Below are 27,824 nucleotides of genomic sequence, written 5' to 3'. Positions count from 1 at the left end.
TAAATGTGCAGTGACAAGTCTCAGAAGTCAAATTATAAATAACTGGTCTTAAGCCTTCACGCTCTAATCATAATAGTCTATGCAGAATTAACGGAGATCAATGATTAATTTTACTTAACTAGCCACAAGTGACAGTTCGGTGGAGAAAATTAATGTTTTCTCCACTGTAAAAACTAATGGTAGAAAATAGTCATTTTTCCACAATCGAATTATCAAAACTGACCGTTTATGCTTTGATAATTCGATTGTTGAGTTTCTGATCACTGAAGGAGCTGCGGGAAAGCGGCAAAAATTAAATTTTCTGTGAAATAAGAAATTTTCATTACTCTCCAAAGTGAATGTCTTGCAAGAAAAAAAGATTTCAAACTGAAAAGCAACTGTAAGAGCGTAAATGATTGTTGGTAATACATTTGGCCTCCGCAAAAGCTATAGATTTGTGCATTTTGACAAGTTATTTTTTAACGACGCCAAACATGATTCTAAGCAAGGAATTGATCTACGGCGTGCCAGGGCTGACAATATTTTTATATATTGGAATTTTTCTTCCCTTCGCTGAAACTCCGGAAGCCTTCGTTGGTAAAACATTATGTTTACCTTATAATCTCGAAATAGTCAGTCTGAGAGAGGCAGCATCAGTGGTAGCGAAAAAGAGAATAAAAACACTTTTCACATACTAAGCGCTCTTTGATATATTTGCCATAAATTCTGATTTTATTCGGTACATTCTGTGAGAGCAGATCGCACCAACCAGTAAATATGAGATTTTTTGCTTCGCCAAGAATGTTTGCAACTGGCTGCGGAAAAAGTCTAATTGATTGAAATAATTGAAATTTTAAACTTGCAATAACAATGCCACCCCAGCTAATGTCCACTTTGCTGGCTTATCTTTAGTTTTCAAATTGAATGTCCACACATAAGTAGGACCACGAGTCCTGGTTTTGTACACGGGACACTCGTACATGTTCCGTAAATCTTGCTTGTCTTGTGTGATCGCCTGGAAAACGAGAATAGTGCGCTTACTGCAGACCTTGTTCAGCGGTCTTAATTGCTTAACTTACCCTAACATTAATTACTGGCATCGATGGAAACAATTCCTTAAGTCTAGACTCGGTGATGATTCCGCTAAAATGGATTCGGAAAGATGTGTCTGCTTAACAATTTGAACGGCTTGAATTGGATTAAAAAATGTCTACTCACGACTGTACGTCCCATCTTGCTCCTTCCATAAACAAGCCGTGTATGTAGGCTCCCTCTCTAGGCGCAGTTCTTTTATTGAAATAATTTTGTTTATATAAAATCTCACCTCCACTAACCAACTAACTTGAAAAACTTACGTAAAATCTTCCTTCTGCTTCTTCGTCACATCACATACCAGACACATTTTGTCTAAAGGCAATTCATTTTTCCGGGCCGTACTCTGCATAATCGCAGTTAACAGGGATTGTGGATTGAAGAATCCAGCCAACCAAACAACCGACGGAAGCTGTGAATATTGGTCAACACTTAACAATTTGTCATTATCACCGAGCACGAGGGAAGCTCATTTACCACAAAGTCAGTTGACCACGTCTCGAGTTCACGTAATCGCATCAGCAGATCAACGAACCAGGAAGTGAGACCGAGCAGAGACGGATATGCTCTAGCTGTCCAAATGGGCGGTACTTGATCTAAGAATAGCGAATTTTCCAGTACTTCCATGTCGGATGTGATTGTCAGTTCACCCTGAAAGTGTTGACATGGAACGTCACCGAGTAATTCTCCACGACAAAGTCATCTCACCTTCAAACCAAGATCCAATTCTTTTAAACTGCGCTTCATTTCGCCGGTTAAATAGTTCATTCGTTCGCATTCCTGGAACGCAACGATCACGTACGGTGTCCGCTCTTCCACCTTATTCATAATTTCCGTCATTGAAAATTCTTCCGGCAATTTTTCAATAATCTCGTCCAAAATTTGCTTCACTTTATCTTCCCTGGTCACGGTGGCACCGCTTCCCGATGCGGCATCACGTGGTTGCATTTCAAAAACGGTTCTGAACAGACTTTCGCTGGTGGTAGTCAAAAAACCAATTTCGGCTGGAAGGGGATAGCGAAACTACTGATTATATGTGGATGTGGTGCCATAAAATTGAAAATCGCATACCGTTTGGATGGAGACCATATAGGTACGGGGTCTCAGGCGGCATCATTTCGTCGATGTAGTTGTGATACCCCAGATAATCGGTGTTCTATGTGAGTAAATGTTTCAGTTAGATAAACGTACATTAACAGGCTTCACATTGCACTCACAGCAGGAGCAGGAAATCCTGGAGCAAGTTGTAGTTCTCCATCGACTAAATCAGCCTGCATGTATTCTTCCAAATATGAGATGCACAGTCGTCTGTCCCAATCATCTGTGATGTGTCCGCCGTACATTATTTCACCAAACAAATATCTAAGATCTTCCCATGGAACTTTGGAATTGGCTTCCAGATAGTTGAATAGAACCGATACGCTGATGTTCAGATCACCTTGAAAACGTTGAGGATGTATAGAAAGTGATGTCCTTGCTGTTCAAGAGCTTTCGAGAACTTTGAGTTTCTCTTGGATTCCAGTGAAATATCCACCTTTTCATTGGAATCCAGAACAAGAGCAAAGCTTTCGAAAGCTCGCCAAATTAAACGATCAATGTGACACGGTGTTATAGCTTAAGACAGCAGAATGTGTGACGGTGTAATCTTACCAACGTTAAACGGATAGATTTTGTTCCATCCTTGCGGACCGAATTTTCTTCTCTCAGCGACGACAGCATGGAAATAGCACAATGCAAACAAAATGACTTTAAATTCCGCTTCCTTCCCGGACATTTCCAGTGTCTCTTGTGTGAAATTATCCAAAGCTTTGTGCAAATTGGCCATCATTCCGGTGGGTGGTTCATTGGTAATCTTAATGGATGATTCCAATATTCCCTGCGGAATAATATGAGCCGATGCTGTTGCAGCCGGTTCTGCCGAAACGAAAATTCGATATTCCGGATGTGAACCGTCCGCATAAAATTCCATTTTCTTTTCCAACTCGGGCAGCCATTTCTTCACCAAGTGAATGTTCTGCAGAACCACCCAATGACCTTTCTTTGCAGCTTGATCCATAGCTGCTTCGGCCACGGTTTCTGAAAATTTCCATTGCCTTGTAAGAAAACATATCGATTACACGATATGGCGAAACGGTTACCTTGACCTTGACCCAAAGACACATTGTAGAAATTGCCTTTGTCCAATGTGTAGCCCATTTTGACTCCCAATTGTTCGACATCTTTCAGTGGATTGACACCCGGTGATAAAATGAAGAATATCGGTGTCGATGGGCTGGTTTCTTCGAACGACTTGGCGAATTCCATGGTTCGGTTTTCGACATACTTTGGTCCAAGTTTCTCTTCAATAAAATTCCTAAACGTGGGAAAAGCATCGCAAGCTCATTTGTGGTTCTGTTTAAACAACCGAATCAAAACCTACGCCACGGCATATGTCATCCGATCGGGTCGGAGAGCTCTCATCATGCACAACCTTTGGAGCGGAGTTTTATTTTTCCATTCTTGCGGAAATTTCTCCTTTTCGGGACACTCGGACTCGATGAGTTTTTTCCAACGCTTCGACGATGTTTCGATGTCCCGATCAAGATTACGGAATTCGTCTTTCGCCGATAAACTGCAAATTCCACCCCACGAAGTGTTTGTGAGAAAGTCAACGGGACTAGTAACATGCGGTTTGATGGGAAAACGTAGAAGGAAGTCCAGTTCAGCCGTTGAAATCTCTTCGCTCATCAACAAAATCTGGATTTGGTTTCCTGGTCAATCGACGAGTATTTCATCGGATTATTCACTTCACTTTACCTGAAAGGCCATTTGGCAGGCGAATATTAATTTGTCGCATTCAAACAAGCCCCTTGTTGTGTACTGATAAACGGAAAATGAAATGCAGTCGATTAAATTTGACACTCGTGCTGCAACTTCTTCAGCGGGTTCTGCTTTTGCTATGGCCTTGTTAAAAACGACACTGAAGGCCTGCGAAGGAGTATTGATTTAACAACATAAATTGAGCAATCCCAACGGTCTGCATACCTTCAAAGAAAACTGGTAGATCGGATTGATTGTGTTCAGATCATTCAAGATGAAATAAAGCAAACTGGCTCTGGCAGCAGCCGGACGATAGTATTCTCTTGCCACATCGATTTCTTGAGAAGTTATTTTCGCTTCGGCAACCTGAGGAAAAACAATTAGGACAGCGACTACGCAAAGGTAAGGCATCTCGTCACCTTCTCTTCAATTTCAGCTGCTGTTTTTTTGGTCGTTTCTAAATTCTCAACTAGGGCAGTGTCCCCTAAAATATTTCCACCGGCGGAAGAGAGTCGCGATAGAAGATCGTCTTCTAATCCTTTCAGCATAATTTTGAAATCGTTTTGTTGTTTAGTCAGGTCAGCCTATCAACAGAATTGAACTGTAAGTCAGCAGGATTCGGAATATAAAATTCCATTTTTCGGAGACCTTCAACTCTTCCAAATCTGGACGTTCGGCTTTAACAACCTCCGCTAACAGTTGATCTTCCAATCCATCTCTTGTAACCGTGAAATTGATCAGTGTAGTCTGGGCTTGCATTTCCGGTTTGTAGTGAGGATTGGCTAGCTTCGTATGCAAAATAAGTCGAAAATTCGAGTTGTACTCCACTTCCTTGTCTCCAATTTTAATAGCTCTGTAAAGACGTATGTCAGCAAAAAATCAACAACAACTCAACCACACACAGATCACCTACTTTCCCTTCTTTATCAGATTTCTACCAATCAATGGATCGAGAACCGGATCAAGATTTTCGCCAATATTCTCAATCAAAACCGTTTGACCCTTGCTCAGCGCCTGTTCGATCACATCCAAATAACCCTTCTGACCCAAACGTATCACTTTCAGTTCATCGCCATATTTTTGCTTGATCCACTTGACACCCTGCAACTGTGGATCGATCATCAGCGGCCATCGGTCTGAATTGGACAGGATTGTTGCGTTTTCTATCGACATTCGATCGCTAGGCAGCCCTTCATTTTGCCACAGCGCAATCGTTGTATCATCAGTTAGCAATGTCAACGAATCTAGTCCTTCAGTAATTGGAATCGGTGGCTCTAAGGCTCGTAGATATGGAAGCCATAATTTGTTCAGTAGGTCTAACCTGAATTGCTTGGTAAAGCATCCCACATACGAAATGAATGCAGTGATGATAAGAGTATCTCCTGGCAGAGTCGTACCTTGAGCCATAAACCTAAAATTCGTTAAATGAGCGTTAACATCACTGCTCCGTCGTATTCAAGCTAAAGAACAAACTCAGATACAGCCTCAGCCCATCGAACATTTTCACTTGCAAGTCCTCCCACCAAACGATTAGCTAATTGGATCGTAGCTTGAGTTGCATCAGCTTCTTTCTGACATCGCAGCTTGTCTGCTGTGGCCTTCTCAAAGTCAGCGGTCAGTTTGGCCAGCATCTCTTCAAGTGACTAAAGGGGAAATTGTTATGAAATGTTTGCCCTATGTCTTGCACGATTGTCATACTCACCGCAACTTTCCGTTTGATTACGGCCAATTTGTCTTGAGCTGATGCTAGATCAGCGTTAGCTTGTGCCAGAGCTTTCCGCTTCGGTTCGACGTCGCAGAACACTTCATAAAATTTGATGATATTTATTACCCACGCACAGAGGCCAGCTGCAGCCGCAGATTTCGATCGGATAAAGTCCGGTTCAAACTCAGAATCTTTCAAGTACGGCTGGATGGCCTTAATTACTTCGGGATGGATATTCTCCTTGTCATAGTTGATTAACGCTTCCAGGAAGGCGTCAACCTTAGCCATAACGAGCTAAATGGAAAACCATGAAATCAACTTCTTTCGCACAGAGTCAGAACAGTTTATGCAACAAACCTTCGCTGCCTTCCAACTTCTGTCCTTTGGAATTTTACCGTTAGGCGCCATCAGAACCATTACAGCCGATGTTACATTCGTAACAGCACCTGAAATGATTTTGATATCAAAACGGAGAAAATTAACCCGCAGCTACGGACATAGTTATACCTGGAGGAGATCCGAACGACTTCAATTCGGTCAAATTGTTTTTATTCAATGTATTCAAAGCTTCCTGAGCGGCTAGTAACGCCGGTTCGGCTTTAACCAAATCTTCTTCGCAATCCTTTTGTTTTTTGGACACCTCTTCTGCAATGAATCCAACCTTTTCCTCCTCCTCATCAGCCAATGCCTTCTCTATCTGCACCTTTTCCGTTTCAATACCAACTATGGCAATTAGAGCATCGGCAGCATCATTTTTCTCTTTCAACTCAATTTCCTGCACAGCCAATGTCTTTTTCAATTCAGCAACCTGTTCGGCTGTACTACGTAACTTTTCCAATCCATTTTCCAGCCGCTCTACCTTCCCTTTCAATTCCACAATTTTTTGATTCAACAATTTCGAGTAGAGACTGATTTGTTCGAGATAAGACTTGGGAGTGGTGTAATTGTAACGTCGCTCATTTTGCAGATACGTCTTAGACGTTGTGTTCACCGATGTGTGCACGTACGCCATGAATTTAGCTACCGAATCTTTGTACTCGTTCGGTAGATCCGAATCTCTCAGGAAATTTAATGAAACCGACATAAGCGCCTCTTGTGGCCACTCGTGGAACCAATTGATTGAGGTACAGTTGATAATGGCCGGAAATTTTCTCGATCTTACTCGGAGCGTCGAACCAACCGGCGAGAAGCATAGGACAACCTTCAATTGCTTCCGAACGCGATCTATGAAGAATTTCCAGCAATTTTCTCGCGTATCAGCAAGACCGGCTCCTTTCACTTCGTTTCGCACTCCGGCAATAATGTTTTCAACCTCGTCGTCGGGAAATAGATCGGGAATTTCTCCCGATGCCAGCATGTCGTTTATAAGTACGAGAAACTGTTCGTTGGGAATCTGTGCATCGGTCATCAGAAACATTATGCCGACATTTTTCAGACCAGACTTCAGATACAGCGACGAAAGTTCCATTTTAAGATCCGGTATGCCGTAGCCCTTTTTCATTTGAATTTGTGACACCTCTAAACTGGAAATGAATGCAGCCAGACGAGCTAGAGACTGTTTTCCACTACCACCAACACCAACAAGTAAAGCACTTCCACGAGGTGATTCAAGAATTCGATTGATTCTAAAAAAGAGTATTTCGGTTGGACGAACATTCAAACAGTCAAGCTACAAATATCGAACGTCTAACTAACCTACACACATGCTGCATAGCATCCTCGAACAATACCAAACTCATTGCAGCCACCAAGTCATTGTATGAATTTTGTGCTTCTGCCAGCAGTTTCGTCAAAGCTCCCCAATCCTTGATGGGCATGTATTTGGGCTCACCGATACCACCAGCAAAGTGACAGAAAATGTTCGGCTTATCAAAGACAATCGACTCGTCGATTTCTTCGAAGGATTTCTTCACAATGTCCGTTTGCATTTTGGTAAAACTATCGATGTCCTTGTCGTCAGTCAATTTATCGCCATAGACTCGCTGGCATTCGTGTAACCAAATTCGTATCATGTCGGTGGGACAGTTCAGACATTCGTTTGTACTAAATAGAAGTCCCTGAAATCGAGCGGAGTGCGTCAGAACTTGAATTCTTCTCTCTCTTACCAGCTGACTCTTCACACCTGGAATACATTGCTGAGGTCACGCAAGTTGAAAATGTAGTGGAACTTAACGGCAGTTGGTAGAAATATTTGCGCCGCTTTATTGTGTATGGCCAGTGATGCGGTGACAATATTCGGTGCCAGTTTAGTAATGCAAATATTGAATCGTTGCTCAGCATTCACAAAGTGCTGCGACAATATGGAGTGATAGATTGTCATCAGCGAATCGGCCGATGGAAAACTGACGGCGAACACACTGAAATGTCTCTGAAGGCGAGGATTGATCGTAAAGCTTCCAGATGTGGGATTCATGCAGGCAACGTATTGACAATGATTGATGTCCTTGAGTGTTAAACGATTTCGGTCGTACCAGTGACCGTAATCAAGATGTTGTCGTATCAATGTGTGAGGTTGTACCGTACCGTAGGTATCCACCTGGAATGAACGAAGCTACTAGCAAAAGTACCTCATTCCAATCAATCTTTCCTTACTTCTGGCATGTTCATGTCGTCGATGAAGTAAATCATGGTTTTGTTTCCAGGCGGACCATAATTGCGTCCCGCCTTCTTTTCCAGAGGTTTCTCCAGGATCTTTTGCAACATTTCGGATGTTGTGTAAAAATTGAACGGAACATTGGTCACCGCAAAGTTCTCTGACAGACCTTGAAGTCTTTCGTTCACCAAAACTGTTTTTCCGCAACCAGCGTTACCCACAAGCATCACTGGATGTTTCTTAGCCATTAACAAATCCAGGAAATATCTTATTCGAATGGATTCAGAGGTGTGAACTGTCGGTGGAGCAAAATTTTGATTTAGTCATCGGAGGGTGTGTTAATATTAACTCACCCAAAACGGCTTGAAGGGGAAGGTCTGAGTCCAACTCAAACTTTGGAACTTTTTCCGCTAAAAGCAAAGAGAGAGACATAGCAGCAGGTTGCAGATAAGTACAAAATTAGAGTGAACTTCCTTACCCCAAGTCACAAATTGTTTCGTCTCCGTGTCGATGAAATAGTCGAAGACCAGTCCACCAGCTGGGAATTTCACCGATTTAAATTCGTTGACCCACCATTTACTGAACTCAACACGATAATCAATGGCTGTGTCTTGAAACATTGCTGAACCGAATGCCCATACACACGAAAACACGAAATACAATTCATGCACCTCCTTAGGGCAATCGTTGGGAGTGTTTGCTGGTATCAGTAGACACTCCAGTAAATGGCACAACATCTGAACGTGAGCCATTTCAACAAGGGGAGTTATTTTCTTGAACCTCGTTCGTATGTTGTCCAGACACGGCGGAATGTATTTGTCGAATAGGATAACAAGATTCGATTTTTCCGATGGAATTTTTCGCGTTTCAATCCAACTAACGAAGGGGAATGAAATTGTTATTTGAATAGGCTCACCATGTGCAATCATACCTTGAAACGTATGGATTCCAGCCGAGATCTTGAGGATTTATGTACAATATTCCAGCGCGAGATACCGTTGCTGGCGTGGCCGTTCGAAGATTCGATATTTCGAATAGAAGGCGCATTGTAGGACTTAATGCTATGCGTTCATTACTGGCCAAAGTCAATACTTTGTTATCGTCCATGACGGTGTTCAAACTCTCGATCCACATGGGGTCAATGTCACCATCCAAAATAATCCATTTGGGATTGTCACCCGGCAAATTTGCTTGGTCTCTCATTATAACAGAAAATAGACCGTCCTTCCATTCCCTAGTCGCTGGATTGATTATACCGAAAAGTTCGTCGTTCGTTACAGCCTTTGGATTGAGATCGTTGAACACCGGCTTCTTTTTGATGTTCTGATACGTTCGAAATAGCGTTTTCCACACTTGAGTCTTACCAGTCCCTGAATTACCAACAATAAACACAGAGTGCCTGACTTCCAGCAATTCTTCCAGTTGTACGACTTTCAGAATGAAATTGTCTTCGGGCTGCAGTAGCAAATCGGTTGCTGCTTGTTTCACCGTTTTCTCAAAGTCCTGATCTCGTTTTCGGGGCACATCTAATGCTGGAAACAGATCGCTTATCAGTCCCACTGTAATGGAAAAAATCATAGTTTTGGTAGGCAAGTCTTCACATCAACTGTTCCTACTGAACACCGGCATATCGTCAGTCACAATTTTTGGTATATTGAAATCTCGTAACGCTCTCATCAGTACTTCCTCTTCGGGCCGACCTGGATCTCCTCGTTTCAATGAACCTGAATAAAAGATAAAAGGTCGTCCAGACAGATCGAGTTAACTAATTTAACTTGTTTACCGGCTACAACCAATACAGATTTGATAGCTCTCAGACCCCAATCATAATGATCCTGTTTGCTGAAATTTACAAAAGAAATTCCTTGTTTTTCGTAGGACTAAACATTCTCAATTACTGAAACGGACCTCAGCAATTCTTTGCACAAAGTGTACAAAGTAATGAATTTCCTCGCCAAGACTCGTGCATCCTGGAACCCTTCTGCCACCAACATAATTTCGCAAATCAATTCAAAGTCTGGTACAACCATAGCACATGGTCGGAAAAGTGCTTTCAAATTTTCGGGTAATTCTGTCCGTCCCGCGTAGCCTGCACAAAATTGTCTTTAGATATGCAATTCAAACAGTAAGTGTTGTAAAAATGAGAAACCTGGATTCATTGTAATGAAAATTCCGACCGATGGGACGCATGTTATCATTTCCCCCATGAAATTGAAAATGGATTTTTTGTCTCTGATTGCATCTTGGACGGATTTCACTTGAACAGCAACGACTGAAAGGACTTCCACCGAAATCCGATTGAATTCGTCAAAACATCCCCATGCTCCCGTTTGAGCCAGACCTTTGTAGATGTTACCGCATGACTGTAAATGAATCCAGTTGTGATTTGAATGCAAGACAATTTTTTTAAAATTTTTATTGAAAATTAAGGAAACGTTCCAAACACTTGTTATCAGCTTGTATTGACGACAAGCTTCAGAACATGTATTTTCCTCACGAAGAGAATCTCGTCGTAAATCGTTAATTTAGTTGTATCATGGTCTAAAATCTAAATATCCTTCTGGGCCTTTTTCTCTTTCAAATGTTTCATTAATTTAACGATATAACACCACCTAAAAACAGTTTCCGATCTTTTTAGTACCACGGACACTTTTTATTAAGAATCATTTTCCGACAGTTACCCCTGACCTTTCGATTACTTAATTTGGGACCACCCCACAATTTTATCCCATCACTTTTCGCTTGAGCTACTACCTCCAAGGGAGAGTTTCAAGTGCTTCCAAATACAATAGCCCAGCACTTCGTATGGGTCTACAAAATTTACTACTTACTAAGTAGTACTTAGACTATCTGGAATGAGTTGAACTGGTGACCTTTGAAACAGTTGTAATCGCATTGGCACGTGCAACCCAAATTATAAAAGATTTCAAGGACCTCCATACCGACATCAACAAAATTGCTTTTCGTCAGCGGATAAAAGTATTTTCAACTTGACTCTAAGACCATTGGTCATTCTTAATACTTTCCTGAAATGACTTACTTTCAGTTTTGTTTGCAATTTAGCATGAATCGTGGAAGAATTATGAATTTAAGCAAATCAAACTGGATGGCTAAATGGTTGCACGTACTGACCTGTTACCCAAATATTTCGAGTTCGATTCCTGTGCCAAGATTCCACATGAAATTTTTCTAGCGAGATAACATGTTAAAGTTCATGCAAACTTCATAATTTGGGTACTGGAGGTGTATTTGGTGGGTGCAGACATGTACACACTGACTCAGCAGACGATGATCTCAAAACAAATGACCCAAATGAAAAGAGCCACAGTCTTTCTTAAGACTATGCTTGGTAAAACATCTGCATATAAATTCGGTTATTCTCTAGGTTATTCTATTGCGATGTTTTACCATTTTGTCACACTTCCGTTATTAAAATTACGGTCGTTGATTCGTTGAATGGTGACTATGAGAAGAATTTTTGCTTATTAAAATTGTTGCATTCTCATCGAGTGAATTCAATTTATTCAAGACAATTTTTATAATAACTTAGAATAATTCAGCTATATATAGCTTGTATGGCATGGCAGAGAACATTATGTTCTCTAAAGCAATTTACAGCAGTAGCACGCTATCGTATTCATAATCTTATGCTCCGTCCATGTTCTCCGTATTTTATCTGGAAGGCAGTTCGTGTCTCTCGCCTCTGTAAGACAATCAATTTAAAATCACTTTTCACTCATCGAATCGATAAAATTCTATTACCTTCGTCTCCGTAACACCAATCGGCGCCTGGATTATCGTTTCGCAGTGTCCAACAAAAGAAGTCGGACATCACTCCACAATTCACATTTTGCCAACACAAAATTATGGTCAACGAAAAAAGGAGCAACAATTTCGAGTTCATTGTTTCTGTCTGTGTCTTTCGAGTCTACTGTTTCTCTTGTTGTTATATTAATTTATACACCGAAACTCGCTGCGTACCGAATAATGAATGACGGTCGATGATGATCTCAAAGCATGACAACAAATTGAAATGTTTATTTTGACAGAGGCGACTCATCGACCCAACATCTCGTCTGTTATCAGTTCTGTTTTACAAAACTCGTGTTTGGGTTTTTGTTATCAAGAAGTTATAATAACATATTCGAATGGACGGCCAACATTTTAATGTTCTTCGGCCATGAATCACAAATGGCTTAGAGCGCTAAAAGAAACAGCCGGGCTACACGGATCCCGTAAGACTTCCCGTAGCAGCAAAATTTATTCGTTTAAATAATAACTGAATCGATTTTCATTCTCTTATTGTTTTGTTTTCTCATCATTTAACTTCTGCTATAAAAAAAACTGTGAAACTGTGTTGAAACAACGCACCTAGCGTAATAGTCGAATATTGTCTATGTCAAATATAATTGCTTTAATCTATGTTTTTCTGTATACTTGGTGCTCTGCAGCCTTTTGAGTTAGTTGCGAAAGTTGTTGTTAAAAATCCCCAGGATACTATTCCTTTACGAATTAAGCAACTACTTCAGTAGAATGGACTTTGTTTGAAGTCGTCTTCTACTCACTGTCAAAATTGATCAGTTCCGTCAAATTATTAAAATTAGAGTTTGGGCGTTTCGTATTGTTTTTTCGCTGATACCTTTCTACAAAAAATCATTTTTGAAAAACGTAAGGTGACAGTAACCGCCTCAAAAATTATGGCGGCTTAGATTCATAGAACTTAGTGACATATTTTTGTCCGTTCTCAAAATCGAATGTGCCATCATGGCCTCATGGTAAGAATGGGATTTGAAGAGTGTCACGGCCAATAATATGTCACTAAGTTCTTTGCACTCTTCATGAACGTAATTTATAAACAGCCCCTGGACTTCGTAAACATTTTTGTGGATATGACGAGTAAGTTAATAACCTCGTTATGCATTTCTTCACAGACACAAAGAGAGCAGCAAGATAAACACAAAGTAAACAAACGATCCATGATAAACGATAAAGTAATTCGCCAACTGAAGCATGAGTGGTACTCTAAATAGAGTACTGCACCTGCACAGTGCATTAAACAAATCACTATAAACAAATGTGGGAAAGTTTTTTTATGCAAAATAGTACTCTATTTGGCAGCTATCACTCGATACACTTTTGCTTGAAGTGCGTTGGATCCACTGATATTTGTGTACGAATTTGATTCAGCTGGTTCACTCATACACACAAAACTGGTCATATAAGTCTTTATATGGTTTTATCACTACCACGCGCGTACATATAACTATTCCCCTATTATGAGAACGTATAAGTAGTTTTGTTTCTATGAGTGGACCAGCTGGTAAATAGCTGGATCAACTTTCTATACAAATATCATTGACGTCCACTGTGAATCTTCAGAACACTATTATGGACACCAAACATAAATTAACTCACCTTGTAATCCATCTGTTCGGAGCAATTGAATACATAAACCATAATACCAAGAGCTCTCCCCAAATCTTTTGTGGTTTCCGTTTTACCAGTTCCTGTTAGAAAAGTGTGAAAAAATTAATGAAACAGAAATTAACAGCCGGTTCAGCTGAGTGCTGAGTCAAGACAACGATTAGTAATTATTCCCTAAACATTAGACCTTGATATGTGTTTACCTGCTGGACCTGTAGGAAAAATTAATTTTTTATTACACCAATTGGACAAAAGGAAAACATCTGACCTGCTGGTCCTCCACCCATTACCAAATGCAACGACTGCGTTAACGTAATGTAACATCGATCTACAAAATTTCTTGTTAGAAAATCCACAAGAAGGAACGTCAGAACTTTGAGTACCTGTCAAGGGTGTAATGACCAATCTTGGCGTATTACCCAGATACTCATGACTGTACAGAAATTGAGCATCGCAAATGTTTGCAAAGCAATCGTTTTCCTGGTCATCCCAGCGATGTCTTAACTGTGATTGCCATTGGAATGCTGATGCCGTTTCCAGTTTGGACTGAATGAATTTGTTGACAACATCTCGAGAGTGCACATCGATTGTGCAAATGGTCATGATCTTTTGACGATCACCTTTTGTTAGTTCGCCGAGTAGAAGAGAAATCAGCACACTCAGCTGGTAGACTTGTTTCTTATAGTAGTCTTTGATTGCGTTATCGTAACCCTGTTAGTTTTACAGAGGATTTGTTGAATCTTACATTATGTCAATGTGTGGGATCGCTCATAATTCTCGATCAAGTTGAGAGAAACAGTGAAAAGAGTTTTTGATATAAAATGCTCAACAGAGGGGAGAAGTTGAACTTCCGATCAAAATTTTCATTGTTTCAAGAAAATGTTCGGAATTTCGAATCAAACTAGCCCTGCTACAAATGACTTACCTCTTCCAATCTACTGAATGCAATGTTGACTTCAGTTGTCCACCAAATCTGCGTACCGCACAGCGAAACTTGGGCAGGATAATCAAAAAGCCACTGCTCGCGTGGTTTTTCTTCATAGGCCACCACCGCATCCCCCATATATAGTCGCAAACTAGATCTCATCCGATCTTGAACTCTGTTCAGCCACACTTCCACCGCCCCATTACAGTCAGCGCTCTCATTGAACTCGACATATTCTCCATCTTTTGCTATCATACCCAGTGCACATTTTTCAATTTTTCCCTCAGCACTCTTCACAAAGTTCAATTTTGCAATTGAATCGAACAATTTCGTTAAATGCTTACAGACGAACGTTGGCTCTGTTCCATTACTGAGAATATCCAACAGATCGGCAGATGATACGAAATAGAATCGTGGGAAGGCTAAACGCTTCGTTTCCAAATATTCGGCCAAAGCTTTTTCGCACAGGGTCAGCTCTTTCTGCAGCGTTTCCAGTCGCTCGAAGAGACCCTCCTTATTGGTTGACTGGACAACATTCGATGACTTGGACATTTCTTCCATGAGAATTTTAAATTCCGTATCAATGCCGTCAAAACGTTCCGAATCAACAGGCAACTGTTTTCGAATGTCTTCGGAGCTCATGAAAATGCTCTCCAAATGCGTCCACGTACGCTGCACTTCAAACCAAACGGTAATAACTTGATCGGCGATCATTAGCTTCTTCTGCCAACTGGACACTTCCTCCAGGAAATGTGCAATGAACTTGGAAGTTATAAGATTTTGCAGACAGACCTGGTTATCTTCCAGCGTCTCGATGAGCTCTTCCGATGCTTTCAGTAAGCTTGATCCGGTGCGAGAATGAATTTCATGGTCGAATTCCATTGCTGACCATGTGGTGTGCAAATCTCGCAAGATCTTCTCCATTGACATTTCTTTAACGGCTTTGTCAACAATATTTTTCACTTCCTCTTCGCACTCGTGTAGATTGAGTGCTAACAGCTCGGCCAATGTTGTATCCTTGTCCATGATGAATTCAACCTAGACATGGGAGAAATTGGTAATTGGACGAAATTCTTCTTTGTTTAGATTTATGCGAAAGATTTGAAAATAACTGCAGATCTCTTAGCCCATAGGCTGCTCTTAGTATATACAAAGCATTTTATGGTTTATCTACTTACTGTAATCGTTTTGGATAGTTCTGCTAATTTCTGTAAAATTTTATTCGAAAAACATTAGTGCTGTACATTGTTTCGATACTTTCCGGTCGCCGAAGCAATCAAAAAAGTATTCTTTTGTGTTGAATAATTCGGTTCTGTATAAAGTGTCTATGGCTTTAAATACAATAATCTATCTACAACTAAATCTCCTCATCTCCGCATCTCCGCAAGTATCATACGAATAGAAGAACAAAACGAATTGGACTTCTAGGACTTCTTGAACTTCGTCATTTGGTATGACGATGTCTGTGGCGAAAAAATGTCCTGAGGACGATTAATGCACAGATATACTGGAAATTGCTTAAAGTTGGTTGAAGATTGCGTGAAATAGTCCGGAAGTTGTTTTAAATAAACGGTAATAAAGGTAATAAAAAAACGGAAGTTGCCTGAAATAACCCCGAAGTTACTTGAAATCGACAGAACATTGTCTGAAATTAGCCAGTACTGACATGAAAAAAAAAACGGGAGTTGCTTAAAACGAACCGGAAGTTGTTTAAAATGAACCGGAAGTTCAGCACATCGGATGTTGTTTAAAATTACAATCCGGAAATCAACCGGAAATTGGTCAAAATACATCGGAAATTACTGGAAATAAACCGGAATATGTTTCAAATAAACCGGAAGTTGCTTAAAATCGGCAGAAATTTGCCTAAAATGCACCAAGACTAGCTTGAAAAGGACCGTAAATTGCTTAAAATGAACCGGAAGATCATTACACCACATCGGAAGTAGCTGGAAGTTCTTCAATGTATCCCGGAAGTTGCTAAAAACACACCAGAATACACCTAAAGGCCAAAAATCGCGTTAAAAACCGGAAGGGGTTTTAAGTAAAGCGAAGGTTGCTTGAAATAAACTGGAAGTGGGTCAAATTACACCGGAAATTGTTGGAAATAAAGCGTAAGTTGCTTCAAAGAGACCGGATTACCTGTACCACCCAAAAACCGCATTAAAATTTTGGTCACAAGTTGGTCATTGTCGAATTTCCTGCAATTGAATTCCAATGAAATTCAAAGTTTATTTTACTTCACTACGTTACATTATGTACATCATGTTTCAACAGAAAACCGATTGTCATGCACTTCAAACCGTTACTATACGTTTTACTTTTATTCAAACTATCTTAAAGTAATATCCTGTGTACCAAGTATGTCAAAATGTAACTTTTATGTACAAAATTTACAAACACGCCAAGGTGGCCGATCAATGTACTACTCACTTTCGTTGAAGCCATCAACTGAATCCAATGGCGTTCACGAATCGCCGGATTCTGCAATTCGCCGACTGCACGCAAAGAAGTTAGCATATTCTTGACGGTCGCCTCTAGCATTATGTACGTGTCCCACGGTCGCATTTCCTTATCCAACAGTCGAACATCTTTGGCAAATTTCTTACACTCAATGTCCATATTCTCAACATCGATTTTCCTCCATGGCGTAGTTTTCCAATCTTCGATGCTTGTACGCACCAAAAAGACGTAGTCCCACAGTTGCTAGGACGACAAAGGTAATGATTGAAGGGATAGTTCGCCATCAAGAAATTGTGCAGCAAAAATTACCTTCAACATTCGCAGTTCCTTCCTGCACTGTTTCAATAATTTAAATTCGGGCACATTCACCTCAAACAAGCTGCCCGAACTTTGGATGTCTTTCATCACGCATTCAAGGCGAGTTAAATCGGCGTTGATACGATCCATCAATCCGAACGGATCAGAAGCATCGTATCTGAAAAATGCGTAGCTTTTAAACACATCCCGGAAGAAACCGACATGACCATCAAATGTTGAGATTTTCGTTCGAACTGCAACCACCTGAAATTTGCAAGGTCAGTCACTTAAACTGTAGATCATACCGGACACGTTTACTTCTGTTGCCTGTAACGGTGCCACTTGTTGCTTAACAGTTTGAGCTATTTTCTTGGTGTTCGCCCACTGTTCTGGTAATTCTTGCAGTAAAACATTCACTTCCTCCGGTATGTCCATGTCGTAATATTTTAGCAGGTCAATGGTCTCTTGCATCGGTTCGAACATTTCGTCTGTAGTCAAAGCTCGTTCCTTCACGTGCATCAGGAATGCCATTATGTTAACAAGCCCCTCATAGTCACCTTCGACGACAGTCTGCAGAAGACCTTCGTCAGCTTTTCGAATGAAATTCGCTGAAAGGGAGAGACAGTAATGGCGGTGCTGTTCATTCATTCTTCAATGTTTCATTTACCCAAATCGCACAAATTGCTAGTCACACGGTCCACCAAATGACATTTGAACATATTTCCCCATTTTCGAACAATATTCAACAGAGCTTGTCGAAACGGCCGAACATCCACCTGGAACCATGCGTTGAATATTTGAAACGCGTCAATGTTTTCAATTTCGTTGAACAGCGACTCGTAATTGTCGATCTGTTCCCGGAAGGCTTCGATTGTCGGTTGACTGGTCGCCGGAGCAGCTGGATCTTTCGTTAGTACCAGCTCAATTTCGTCGGGTTCCAACAGTCGACCGTACTGCAGAAACATATCCATCGAAAAAACACGATCTTCGTACCACAAATACGAGTATCGTTCGAAACCACGACAAAAGTCGGCTGCTTCTTGAACCACCTTATCGACACCTTCGAGTATTTCTTGTTTCATGTCTTTCATGTCTTTATTGCTGGCGATCAACTCTTCGTACGTTTGCTTTGAATCGGATTTCAATCGCAACACCAACGACGACATTTTCATTATGTCGTCAATCAGTTCAGCAAGTAGATGATTGAATCCTGTGAACGGACGCAAAAGTTAGTTAATTTCGTGGATAAGTTCGGGGCAACGTTCGAACATACCTTTCGGGTCATTCGGATCCAGTGATGGGACAAATATTAGGTCCGGTTCTAGCAATTCCAATCGAGATTCGAATAGTGGAGCGTAATTATTCGAAGGATCCATTTGCTCGGCCACATATCCTAAACTAACTCCAACGGTCAGTAAAATACTTTCGTACACAATGTCATCAACGAAGAGGACATAATCTTGCCAGATTTTCGATTCTTGATTCGATTCCATTCCGAATTGTTTGAGATTTTCGTTCAGCAATCTGTTGGTTGCAAAGACGAATTCCCATTGGATTATGAGGAAGAACAAAATCCATCCCGAAAAAACCGAATTTTTGTTTGGGCAGATTTTGATCTTCCTGCCATTTAATGCATGCAATTACCTGTGAACGACTTTCGATGCTTCCTCAATGTCCGCATAACGTTTGGTGATTCGGTCGTACCTTTCGTCTATGCAAAGAACCGCATCTTTTTTGGAATCTTTACGCTCAAACAATGGAGCCTTCACCCAACATGAAATCACTTTACGTATCTCCGCCAAATTTGTCTGCGTCCTATTCATACGATCCTGCAGAGTTTCTACAGGCTTTCGTATCTTCATTAGGTAATCATTGATGTCTACAAGTATGGGAAATTAACACTAAGTTCTACGGATCCATCGATCTAATTACTATCTGAATTCCATGTTAGATTGTTGATGCCTTCTTCCAGAGAAAGGTCGATTGCTTCGATTTCACTGTTGATAAGCTCCAGCTCAACCTTCGTACTTTTCTGAACGATCTGTTAAATGAACAGAAGGTCAATCACCTCGTCTACAGTCTCGCCAATCATTTTACTCACTCGATTGTACCAATCGATCGTTTTCTCTAGATTCAGAGTGAATCCCCTGAACAGGTCATTTCGTTGGGCAAACTCTAAGCCTTCGTCTGGTATGCCTTCCTTTTCCATTAGCATCATATGATGGACCTCTCTAAGTATGGCATACAATTCCAAGTGGAAATTCAGCACCAGCAAATTGTTGCTCTTATTCCGTGTGATCAACGAATTTTTCAAATTATCTTCAATTTGTTGCGGGACCTTGACTTTCCACTCGTTAAACACCTGTTCCTCAAACAGTCCCAACGATTTCATCAAAATTTCGTATCGTTCATTGAGTTCGATGGCCATATTCGATTTAGTGATCGGATGCTGAAGTGCCTGAAAATTTTTGATCGGTGCACTGACACGAGCACCCAATTGTTTTACCCAGCGCAAGGCTAACGAGACAGGCGGAAAGCTTCGATCGCCGAACAAATAACCATTAACCCGTTTGAATTCCATTTGTTTCGCATAAATCTGCTCACATTCGGTAATCTCATCATCCAACATCATCAGTATGTCGGAATATTTGTTGGTGAATTCGGCCTTGATCTTGGGCCGATCCAGAACACTGCCCACGATGCTGATCAATTTGAAAACCGATTCCAAATTGTAACAATCGTCAAAAGCCTGACACAGAATGGCAGCCAGTTTCATGTCCAATTCCAGGATGCGTTCTTGAAAATCGGCAAAATCCAAATTGAATGTTGGATCGTCCGGATCAAGTACTGTGACGTAATTAAATGATTTCAGTTTCGGAACATTTTACGTTAAAAGATCGTTCACCAGTGACGTCACAATATTGGTACATGGGGAAGGTTAGAGAAAGTTTGTCTTGGATTAAAGGATGAAGAGGAAGGGATTTATCAATAAGTTGCTCGACGTCACTAATAAACATCGGCGTCGCTCAATCTCTGAGCGTGTCTCACCATCATAATTTTTCGACGCAAACGCTGCAAAGTATTGGTTAAACTCCAAATAAATGGATGTGATGCGTGTGCTAAGTTGACGACCCTTCAGCCCACCAATTTCAACCTTTTCCAATTTCAAGAATTCCGTCACTGTGCAGAAGAACCACTGAATTGTATTCAGCCGGTCCAGAAATGAGTTGAGCCGTTCGAAGACAGCATTCGGGTGAAATGTCCAGTAGATGGGTGGACGGTGTTCTTCTGTGAAAAATGGATCCAAACTTTCTTTGTACTCATCGAAAAGACAGCGAAAATGCTTTAAAATCTGTAGCGACAGTGTGAGCCGTTGCATTGCTTCGTCGATGTCTGTATGGAAGATGCTGGAGGGGTCGAGAAACCTTTTTGCCTACATACACAAAATTTGGTTGAAGATTGATCTGTGCATGGTTTTGATATACTTGTAGTATACTCGCCTGTTGGATCAACAAATTACAAATTTGTCGAAGGAGCACAATAAGCTTCGACGACTGGCAATAGTATCTCGAATTCGCCCAAACCATACACACAACATGCATCAATGGTTTGAGTAAAATTTTAGACTCAGCAAAGTCCATCTCCTCGAACTGTGTAAAGTGCTTCTGCAGTGGGTTCAAGTAAATGGTAATATCCTTGGCCTCAGCAAGGGCTTCAATGTAAGATAATTTGTTTAAAAAAAATGAATTCAAAAGAGCATGACAACCCTTACCGGTGACAACATTCTTGAACATTGTCCGAAAGCACGGAAAATACGCACTGTCCGTTGACTCTAGAATAATTGCCATCGAATGAATCTTCTCGCTCTTTAGTTGTTCGTAAATTTGAGTCAGATTCTTCAGTCGATTGTTCCAGAAATTCAATTCTAAATCGCCAAAGGATTCACGGTCAAATATGTCGAGTATTAGATGCGAAATATTAAAAAATTTACCAATCGTCGGTACCGGATTCTGACCGTTCTTGAAAGCATTCGATGGACTTTCAATCATTACATCGTTAATTTGCGTTGCCCATTTGATGACCACACCTTCGATTGCCCCTTTCAGATACAAATCAATATCGCACGATCCAGTTTCTTCCAGTTCTTTTGCACATTTGACAATTTTCTCAACACCCACGGGCATCGCTAATATTGTTTGGCCATTCACTTGACCTTTGACCTTTAAGTGTGTCGTGTAAGTATAAATTAGTGCTGACATACATCATGCTATATAGGTAAAGAGCGGAATTTATCTCCTCCAAATAGTTTTCATTCAATGAATGAAGAATTCGTTCTCGATTTTTTATGTTGTTTAGTTATACGTGAGCTTAACAAACAATTTAAGATTGCACATAATTAAGTCGACCTTAGATGCAGTTGTTTTTAGCAAGTAAATAAATGAATGAATTATAAGAACTTGGCATTGAATAGAAACCGAGTCTAAAAATAAAATAGTTGAGATATTTTTAGACAAAAAGAAGTGGTTTGAGGTGTTGGTCAAACACATTTGCCACAGTAAATTGTCAACGAAAGATTCTGGGAAGTGCCAAAATTACTCAACATCTTCTTCTCCTCTTTAAAAGCATTTCTGATTAGGAGAATAATCGAATTGCCACCAATGTAAATTCAATTTATTTTTGAGGAATTAAGCTGACAAAGAGCCAGATCTCTTTCGCTCGAGAAATATTTTTTTCGGAAACGCATGCGAATTCTTTGTCTTGCTTAATCCGGTTATTTCTCTAGTCAGAAACATTTGAATATCGAATCTATGTCCAATTAGCGAATTATAAGAAAAATGAAACTTTATTGATTTAACTTCGTTTCGACTAGCCTGACAATGACGATAGACGTTTTTAAAATAAAATAGTGAAATTTCATTTTTCTTATAATTCGCTAAACGTCCAGTGTTTCTTTACTGTATTGAATTATTTCATCTCAACTGTCTTGGGCAATTGGCTCAAAGTGTCACAGGGTTGTGTCCGAATTAATGAAATACAATAGCAACATCCAATGTATTCTGGTTTGCTGCCCCCCATGAGGAAGCTGCTTATCAGAAAAAAATTTACGTAAAGGTGAACCGTAAATATTCTTCAAGTAATGGATCGTTTTCGCAGCGGGCAGATTGACAATGTAGGGAAGGCAATAAACAATTTTTTTGTAGGATATTCATGAAGTGTAGATGAAACAATATTTCAGATGACGATTCAATTGTGTTAATGGAGGAGCAACTTAATATCAAAAAAATGTCCAAAATATTATGCAATAGTTCCTTCGATATACAATGAAATATACAAAGTGGACCCATGACGTCACTATACAAAAGAGAGAAGGAAATCTATAAGGAAATTTGGGAAAATTACGTAACATACTCATTGATTTTCTCAAAACAAAAACATGAATGAGAGACAACACACATAGAGAGAGAATCTAACTCGCCAGCTGGTCGTGAAACAATCACGCGAAAAATACAAACAGAGAAATAAATCGAAAGAAAACCAATTGAAAAACGACAAGACAAATTTCAGTCTCTTCGCTGAACTCCGTGCCGACGGAACGCGTGTATAACCTGTGCTTGTAAATGGGTGTCTTCATAACGAATTCGGTTCACATTCTTGTGCACTTGCCAATTGAGTATAACGTGTTATGCACATCAAGAGACAGCAAAAATGCGATTTGATAAACTGGTTATTGTTTCGTTTTTAGTAAAAACCACCTGAACAACATTTAATATCGCGGCGCGATTATAGGCGTGTAGGATTGTGTCGCGTTAATTAACATTGAATCTCATATGACTGTAAAAATCGTTGAAATCGTCATCGAACAGAATTATATAGAGCAAAAGTTATGTCGATATCCAACGACCTGCTTGGCGCCTTCGAACAGAGGAATGTTGGAAAGTTTCAGGAAGCGTTAGAGGTGTACGGAGCTGATCCGAATTTTTTGCTTAAAACGGTGGACAAAACCGTTTTCGAAGTCATATTGAGCACACCAAATTCATCGCAATTCATCAAACTATGCATCGACAACGGTGCCGATTTTTATATGGTGAATCACAGAAAATCCACTTCCTTTTAGCTGATTGAAATCTGATCTTTTGCTTTGTATGTTTCGATTTAGAAAAACACCAACGGACAGTACCCCCTACACTGTGTGATCGATTCACGTTGCCTGGACAATCTCAAACAGGTGCAAAGTTTGTTTCACACAATCGACGATTCGTTCCTCCTCAAATACTCGCCGTATGCAAATGTTAAATTGGACAACGGACAGAATTCACTTCATATGCTGGCCGATGCGTTGACGAACGATAATTACGCGACCATTTTCGGTATGATGAAAATTCTCCTGTTGCATGGATGCAATCCGAATTTTCCGAATTACGACGGTAAAACGGCATTCTTTGTGTTGTTGGAACGACTACCACAATTGCAGAATCGGAACCAAATTCTGGATTATTTTTTGGAAAATGGGGACATTGACTTTTTCACCCATCGGGGAGATGAAATCGCCGAGATGGTTATGAATGAAAAGCTGAAATTCGAATTGCCGCAACGTGAAGATGTCGCCGTAAATTTGGATTTGCTGATGTCGCTGCTAACGTCAACGGATATCAATAAATTTGAAACCTTATTTCCGCTCTTCAAAACATCTTGTGCAGACGCTGAAGCATATGCGGATAGTTGTTCATTGCTGATGGAAATCGCGGTCGACCGGTCCTTGATAAACATTGTCGATCTGTTGATAGACTATGGCGTTGACATCAATAAAGTACCTAACGCTAGCAAACACAAGATTCCGTCAACCTGCAGAGCATGCGCCTGCGCCAGTCCGGGAATTTTGCGATTGTTCCTGTTACATCCGAAAGTGAAACTATCGTATGGCAGCGACACGGAACGGAGCACTTTATTGCATCATTTCTTCGACGATTACAAGAAGCAATCCTACTCAACGTTCAGACGATTAGGTATGCACGAAATGTCTCTGAACCAGAAAAAATGCTTCGATATGTTGATGGTACACCCGAAATGGAATCGCGATTTAACCAACTCACTGGACAAGGCCGGTCTGCCGGCGATATATTATTCGGTGCGGTACAAAAAGGATTACATTACACTCAGTCTGCTAAAGAACGGAGCGTATATCGGAATGGCTGTCAAGGGTATGCGGAAGAGTTTGCTGGAAGAGTTCTTGAACAGTACGATTAGCACAAATGATCGCTTTACCGACGATGACGAATACGAAATTAGAATTGACTACAACTTCTTGGCGCCACCATTTAAAGAACCGGCAAATAAAAAGCGGCAAGGTAAGCTGTTGATATGCCCCAGTCAAGATCAGTATGTGGAAGAGATGAAACCGTTGAAGAAGATAGCAGATAATCCAGATCTTCAACCACTCCTATCCCATCCGACCATTGCATCATTCATTTTACTGAAGTGGAAAAAGCTCAGCTTCGTAGTCTACAGTAATCTGCTTCTGATCGTCCTTTTCATGATCTCATTCATTCCATTCACGGTGCTGTGTCAAACGATTCCGGTCGAAGAACAGTCGCACAACATTGGATTCATAACATTTCAGGTGTTGTCGTTGATCGTCTTAGTGTTCATGATTTTACGAGAAGCAACTCAAGCGATGTTGTCGGTGAAACAATACATTTTCGATATGTCCAACTGGGTCGACATCGCTCTGATGACATCGGCCCTAATAATACTCCTGTTCGAAACTCAGATCCCGAACCATTTGTCCCGACTGTTGCGTACCTTAGTCATTTTACTAGCCGCTGCGGAATATTTCAATGTTTTGGGCATGGTTCCCATATTGAGCGTGTCCATATACACGAAAATGTTCAAGCGAGTGTACAAAACGTTCGTTAAGTCGCTGGCCTTTTACTCGGTGATGATCCTTGCATTCGCCTTCAGTTTCTTTTCGCTTCAGGGAGACAAATTTTCGAAAGATCTGATGACAATGGGTCAACCCAGTGGTTCGGCTAGTGCGAGCAATGATATTCCAGCCACAAACGCAACAAGAAATGAACGCTACAATAACTTTTACACCGTTGGATCGGCGGTTATCAAAACATTTGTGATGTTAACAGGGGAGCTGGAGGGAAGCTATGTAAGAGAAGTTAATAACTCGGATCACTAGCGAGAAATTCTGGCAGAGAGTAAGAGGGAAGAGATTTGTTTAATATAAACTTGTCGTAGTCTTCGTTGAGCGGAAAACTACGTGGGAAAACTCTGTACTAGTAACTTCCATTGCCATACGATTTCCTTTTATTGGTCGCGAATAGTTAATTGCGCCTGTCCCAGTATTTTCTCACGGAGTTTCCCCCTCTTACAGTTCTTAAAAATTTGTAATTCCTTAGAACTAGCAGCTCCTTGAGGGCTACAATTACTCGAGTATTAAATTTCCCAGAGACAAAATTTCTCGCTGGTGAACTGACGTCTTCAGTTTCTTACGCGCCTAAGTTCAACATAAATCTCTTCTATTCAAGGTACATACGGAAGGTGTTTCCTACGCTTTGCTGTTCGTTGTATTCATCTTCTTGGTGTCGATTGTGCTTTATAATCTATTGAATGCTCTAGCTGTTAGCGACACCCAAGAGATAAGACGAGACGCAAAATTGATTGATTTACTGCAACGCATCAAAACAATGCAGGCTAGTGAGGAGGCGATATTTAAGAGAAACTCACGAGTCGGCGACTGGCTGAAATCGGTAATCAGTTTGCTACCGAAAAGTCTACCCGAAGGCAGTATAATGCTGAAACCGAACCGAAGTTATCGAATTTACATCAAACAAAACGGACCGATTATACTGAACGATTGGCTGCACAATCGATTCAAGTTCTTCAAGTCCGATGTGACAATCAACTACGATATTATGAAGGAAATCCATGAAGTTTTGATAAGGAGACGCGAAGAGAAAGCACTCAGCGGTATTCGACTGCTCAAAGAAAATCGATACACAAAATTGTCGAATGACGTCATGAAAATTGGTGAGCTGGTGCATAACATTCAAATGAATGTAATAAAATTACAGGCCGAATTGTACAGCATTAGGAAAGGAACGTAGTGGCAATTCGATGCTAAAAGCTTTTAGGTCATTTGTGTCACTTTGTGTCTCGCTTTGTTACGTTGTTGTAATAAAATTCTGTTGAATTTCACAAGAAATTTGTTTCCTTGCGGTCTTGTTTCAGTCAAAGAAGTCAATTCTTAGCTAGCATCAGAAATTCAATAAAAGAACGAGACGCAAATAGGTAAACGAAAAACGAGTCTTCTTGGCTCCTACGCCACGAACAACCTTAATCAGAATGAATGTTTCGTTACCTGGTACACAGTGCTCTTCAAATTGTGCACATGTTTCTTTACATCCTGGGCGACCATTTCTGGCCATCCATCATGATTTTCCTCATTCGACAATAACGGCACAAAAACTTCATCAACCAAACAAGACAACTGGTCGATAGATCGTGTAGCCAAATCGCCAACAATTAATGCCGTCTTACAGTTGTCCTTGGGCACCGGTTGTTGGTGCTTTTTGATGAAGTAGACACCTTCAAGATCCGGAAAAAAAATTATCGGAACTTTTAGTGATTATGATCGAAACCTTGCACAGACCTTTGCTCTTTAGCTGTGTTAGCGGAAAGCTGGTGCATGGAATCAATTGTGCTGATTGAGTTAGGACAATAATTAAAACCACCGGCAGCGGTCGATCAAGGAACTCCTTTAACACGCTTTTGTGCTCTTCGACTGTGGTGAGGCGTTGCCATTTCTCTGGTTTTAATTTTAAAGTTTTTTGGACAAATGATCCCATAAAATCAAATCGGGTATCGACCACATCGGCGTCCATATCTCTTTAATTTGCAGTGATTACGCGCTTCTGCTATATCCTCTTCAGTAATGTCGGTAGTGTAGACGGAGAACTTTATTCGTTGCTTCACAGTTCATTGATAAAGTGCGCATGAATGAGTATACAGTTTACGTGCAATCAAAAGTCCTCCTTTTTATGAATGAATGTCAGCGAACAATAGTTATGAATGAAAAGCGTTGTTGTTCTAAAAATTATGTAAATTGAAGGCGCAGTCGCATTGGATGTGAAGTATTCGATTCATTGTTTTATCACTTTCAAAATGGCGCCGATTTCGAATCCCTTTTGATTACGTAACAGTTTGCGAAGAAAAGTTTTTTTCTTTCGGATTTTTATCAACGTACACCAGTTGTAACACTAAATTAAAATTATTTGTGTTTAATGTGTCGCTACTTCCACTAACACAGTGATATTTTAAAGTTATATGTTGTATGCTGGTGGTTTTTATGACGATCTTAAGATTTCCTTCGAATAAGGCTCTGAGCGATTAAAAAAGCAAGGTTTATTGAATTGCGAAGTCTAAAATATTTTTACGTTGAATCAAAAGCTATTTCAACCACAAGAACTCATTTTCATACTCTTTTCCAATTAACCGAAAAAAAAATGTTTTTTTTAAACTTTCACTTGTATGGTACCGAA

General features: G+C 40.4%; 2 protein-coding genes and 1 long non-coding RNA gene across 3 annotated transcripts; 1 reads left to right on the top strand and 2 right to left on the bottom strand.

Annotated features, from left to right (window-relative positions):
* Positions 1 to 669: 669 nt before the first annotated feature.
* Positions 670 to 27,513, bottom strand: LOC119077980 (dynein beta chain, ciliary). The gene is made up of 50 exons (XM_037185362.1): positions 26,936 to 27,513; positions 26,645 to 26,871; positions 21,269 to 21,497; positions 21,050 to 21,202; positions 20,778 to 20,989; positions 20,326 to 20,710; positions 19,379 to 20,124; positions 19,210 to 19,318; positions 18,922 to 19,156; positions 18,551 to 18,801; positions 17,945 to 18,487; positions 17,596 to 17,885; positions 17,290 to 17,541; positions 16,951 to 17,223; positions 15,696 to 15,725; positions 14,518 to 15,555; positions 13,976 to 14,303; positions 13,861 to 13,920; positions 13,796 to 13,804; positions 13,584 to 13,675; positions 10,318 to 10,531; positions 10,077 to 10,257; positions 9,952 to 10,010; positions 9,785 to 9,892; positions 9,100 to 9,727; positions 8,647 to 9,044; positions 8,522 to 8,578; positions 8,168 to 8,463; positions 7,698 to 8,111; positions 7,271 to 7,632; positions 6,083 to 7,200; positions 5,933 to 6,021; positions 5,573 to 5,869; positions 5,344 to 5,513; positions 4,784 to 5,281; positions 4,519 to 4,723; positions 4,290 to 4,454; positions 4,096 to 4,236; positions 3,868 to 4,038; positions 3,491 to 3,807; positions 3,210 to 3,424; positions 2,722 to 3,147; positions 2,289 to 2,509; positions 2,143 to 2,227; positions 1,780 to 2,075; positions 1,549 to 1,722; positions 1,335 to 1,483; positions 1,198 to 1,266; positions 1,059 to 1,122; positions 670 to 994 (listed from the first exon to the last, which is right to left on the bottom strand). The coding sequence occupies exons 1-50, from the start codon at positions 27,165 to 27,167 to the stop codon at positions 833 to 835; spliced, it is 13,443 nt and encodes a 4,480-aa protein (XP_037041257.1). The 5' UTR covers positions 27,168 to 27,513; the 3' UTR covers positions 670 to 832.
* Positions 11,668 to 12,248, bottom strand: LOC119077981. Its single transcript, XR_005087915.1, has 2 exons — positions 11,931 to 12,248; positions 11,668 to 11,871 (listed from the first exon to the last, which is right to left on the bottom strand). It is a non-coding gene; the product is annotated as an uncharacterized LOC119077981 (long non-coding RNA).
* On the top strand, positions 22,836 to 26,481 carry LOC119077977 (transient receptor potential cation channel protein painless-like). The gene is made up of 3 exons (XM_037185360.1): positions 22,836 to 23,362; positions 23,435 to 25,432; positions 25,812 to 26,481. The coding sequence occupies exons 1-3, from the start codon at positions 23,162 to 23,164 to the stop codon at positions 26,388 to 26,390; spliced, it is 2,778 nt and encodes a 925-aa protein (XP_037041255.1). The 5' UTR covers positions 22,836 to 23,161; the 3' UTR covers positions 26,391 to 26,481.
* Positions 27,514 to 27,824: the final 311 nt, after the last annotated feature.

The sequence above is a fragment of the Bradysia coprophila genome, unplaced genomic scaffold (genome assembly GCF_014529535.1).
Source record: "Bradysia coprophila strain Holo2 unplaced genomic scaffold, BU_Bcop_v1 contig_24, whole genome shotgun sequence".
Taxonomy (NCBI): Eukaryota; Metazoa; Arthropoda; class Insecta; order Diptera; family Sciaridae; genus Bradysia; species Bradysia coprophila.
The sequence above is the reverse complement of the archived record's forward strand: the minus strand, read 5'-3'. Positions and strand labels throughout refer to the sequence as shown.

Coding starts and splice junctions, on each gene's coding strand:
- LOC119077980 (XM_037185362.1), bottom strand. CDS start 27,167: ATGGACGCCGATGTGGTCGATACCCGATTTGATTTTATGGGATCATTT. Junction 5,282..5,343: donor TGGGCTGAGGCTGTATCTGA/GTTTGTTCTTTA, acceptor AACGAATTTTAG/GTTTATGGCTCAAGGTACGA. Junction 1,267..1,334: donor AAGCAGAAGGAAGATTTTAC/GTAAGTTTTTCA, acceptor TTTCAATAAAAG/AACTGCGCCTAGAGAGGGAG.
- LOC119077977 (XM_037185360.1), top strand. CDS start 23,162: ATGTCGATATCCAACGACCTGCTTGGCGCCTTCGAACAGAGGAATGTT. Junction 23,363..23,434: donor ACGGTGCCGATTTTTATATG/GTGAATCACAGA, acceptor GTTTCGATTTAG/AAAAACACCAACGGACAGTA. Junction 25,433..25,811: donor GGGAGCTGGAGGGAAGCTAT/GTAAGAGAAGTT, acceptor CTTCTATTCAAG/GTACATACGGAAGGTGTTTC.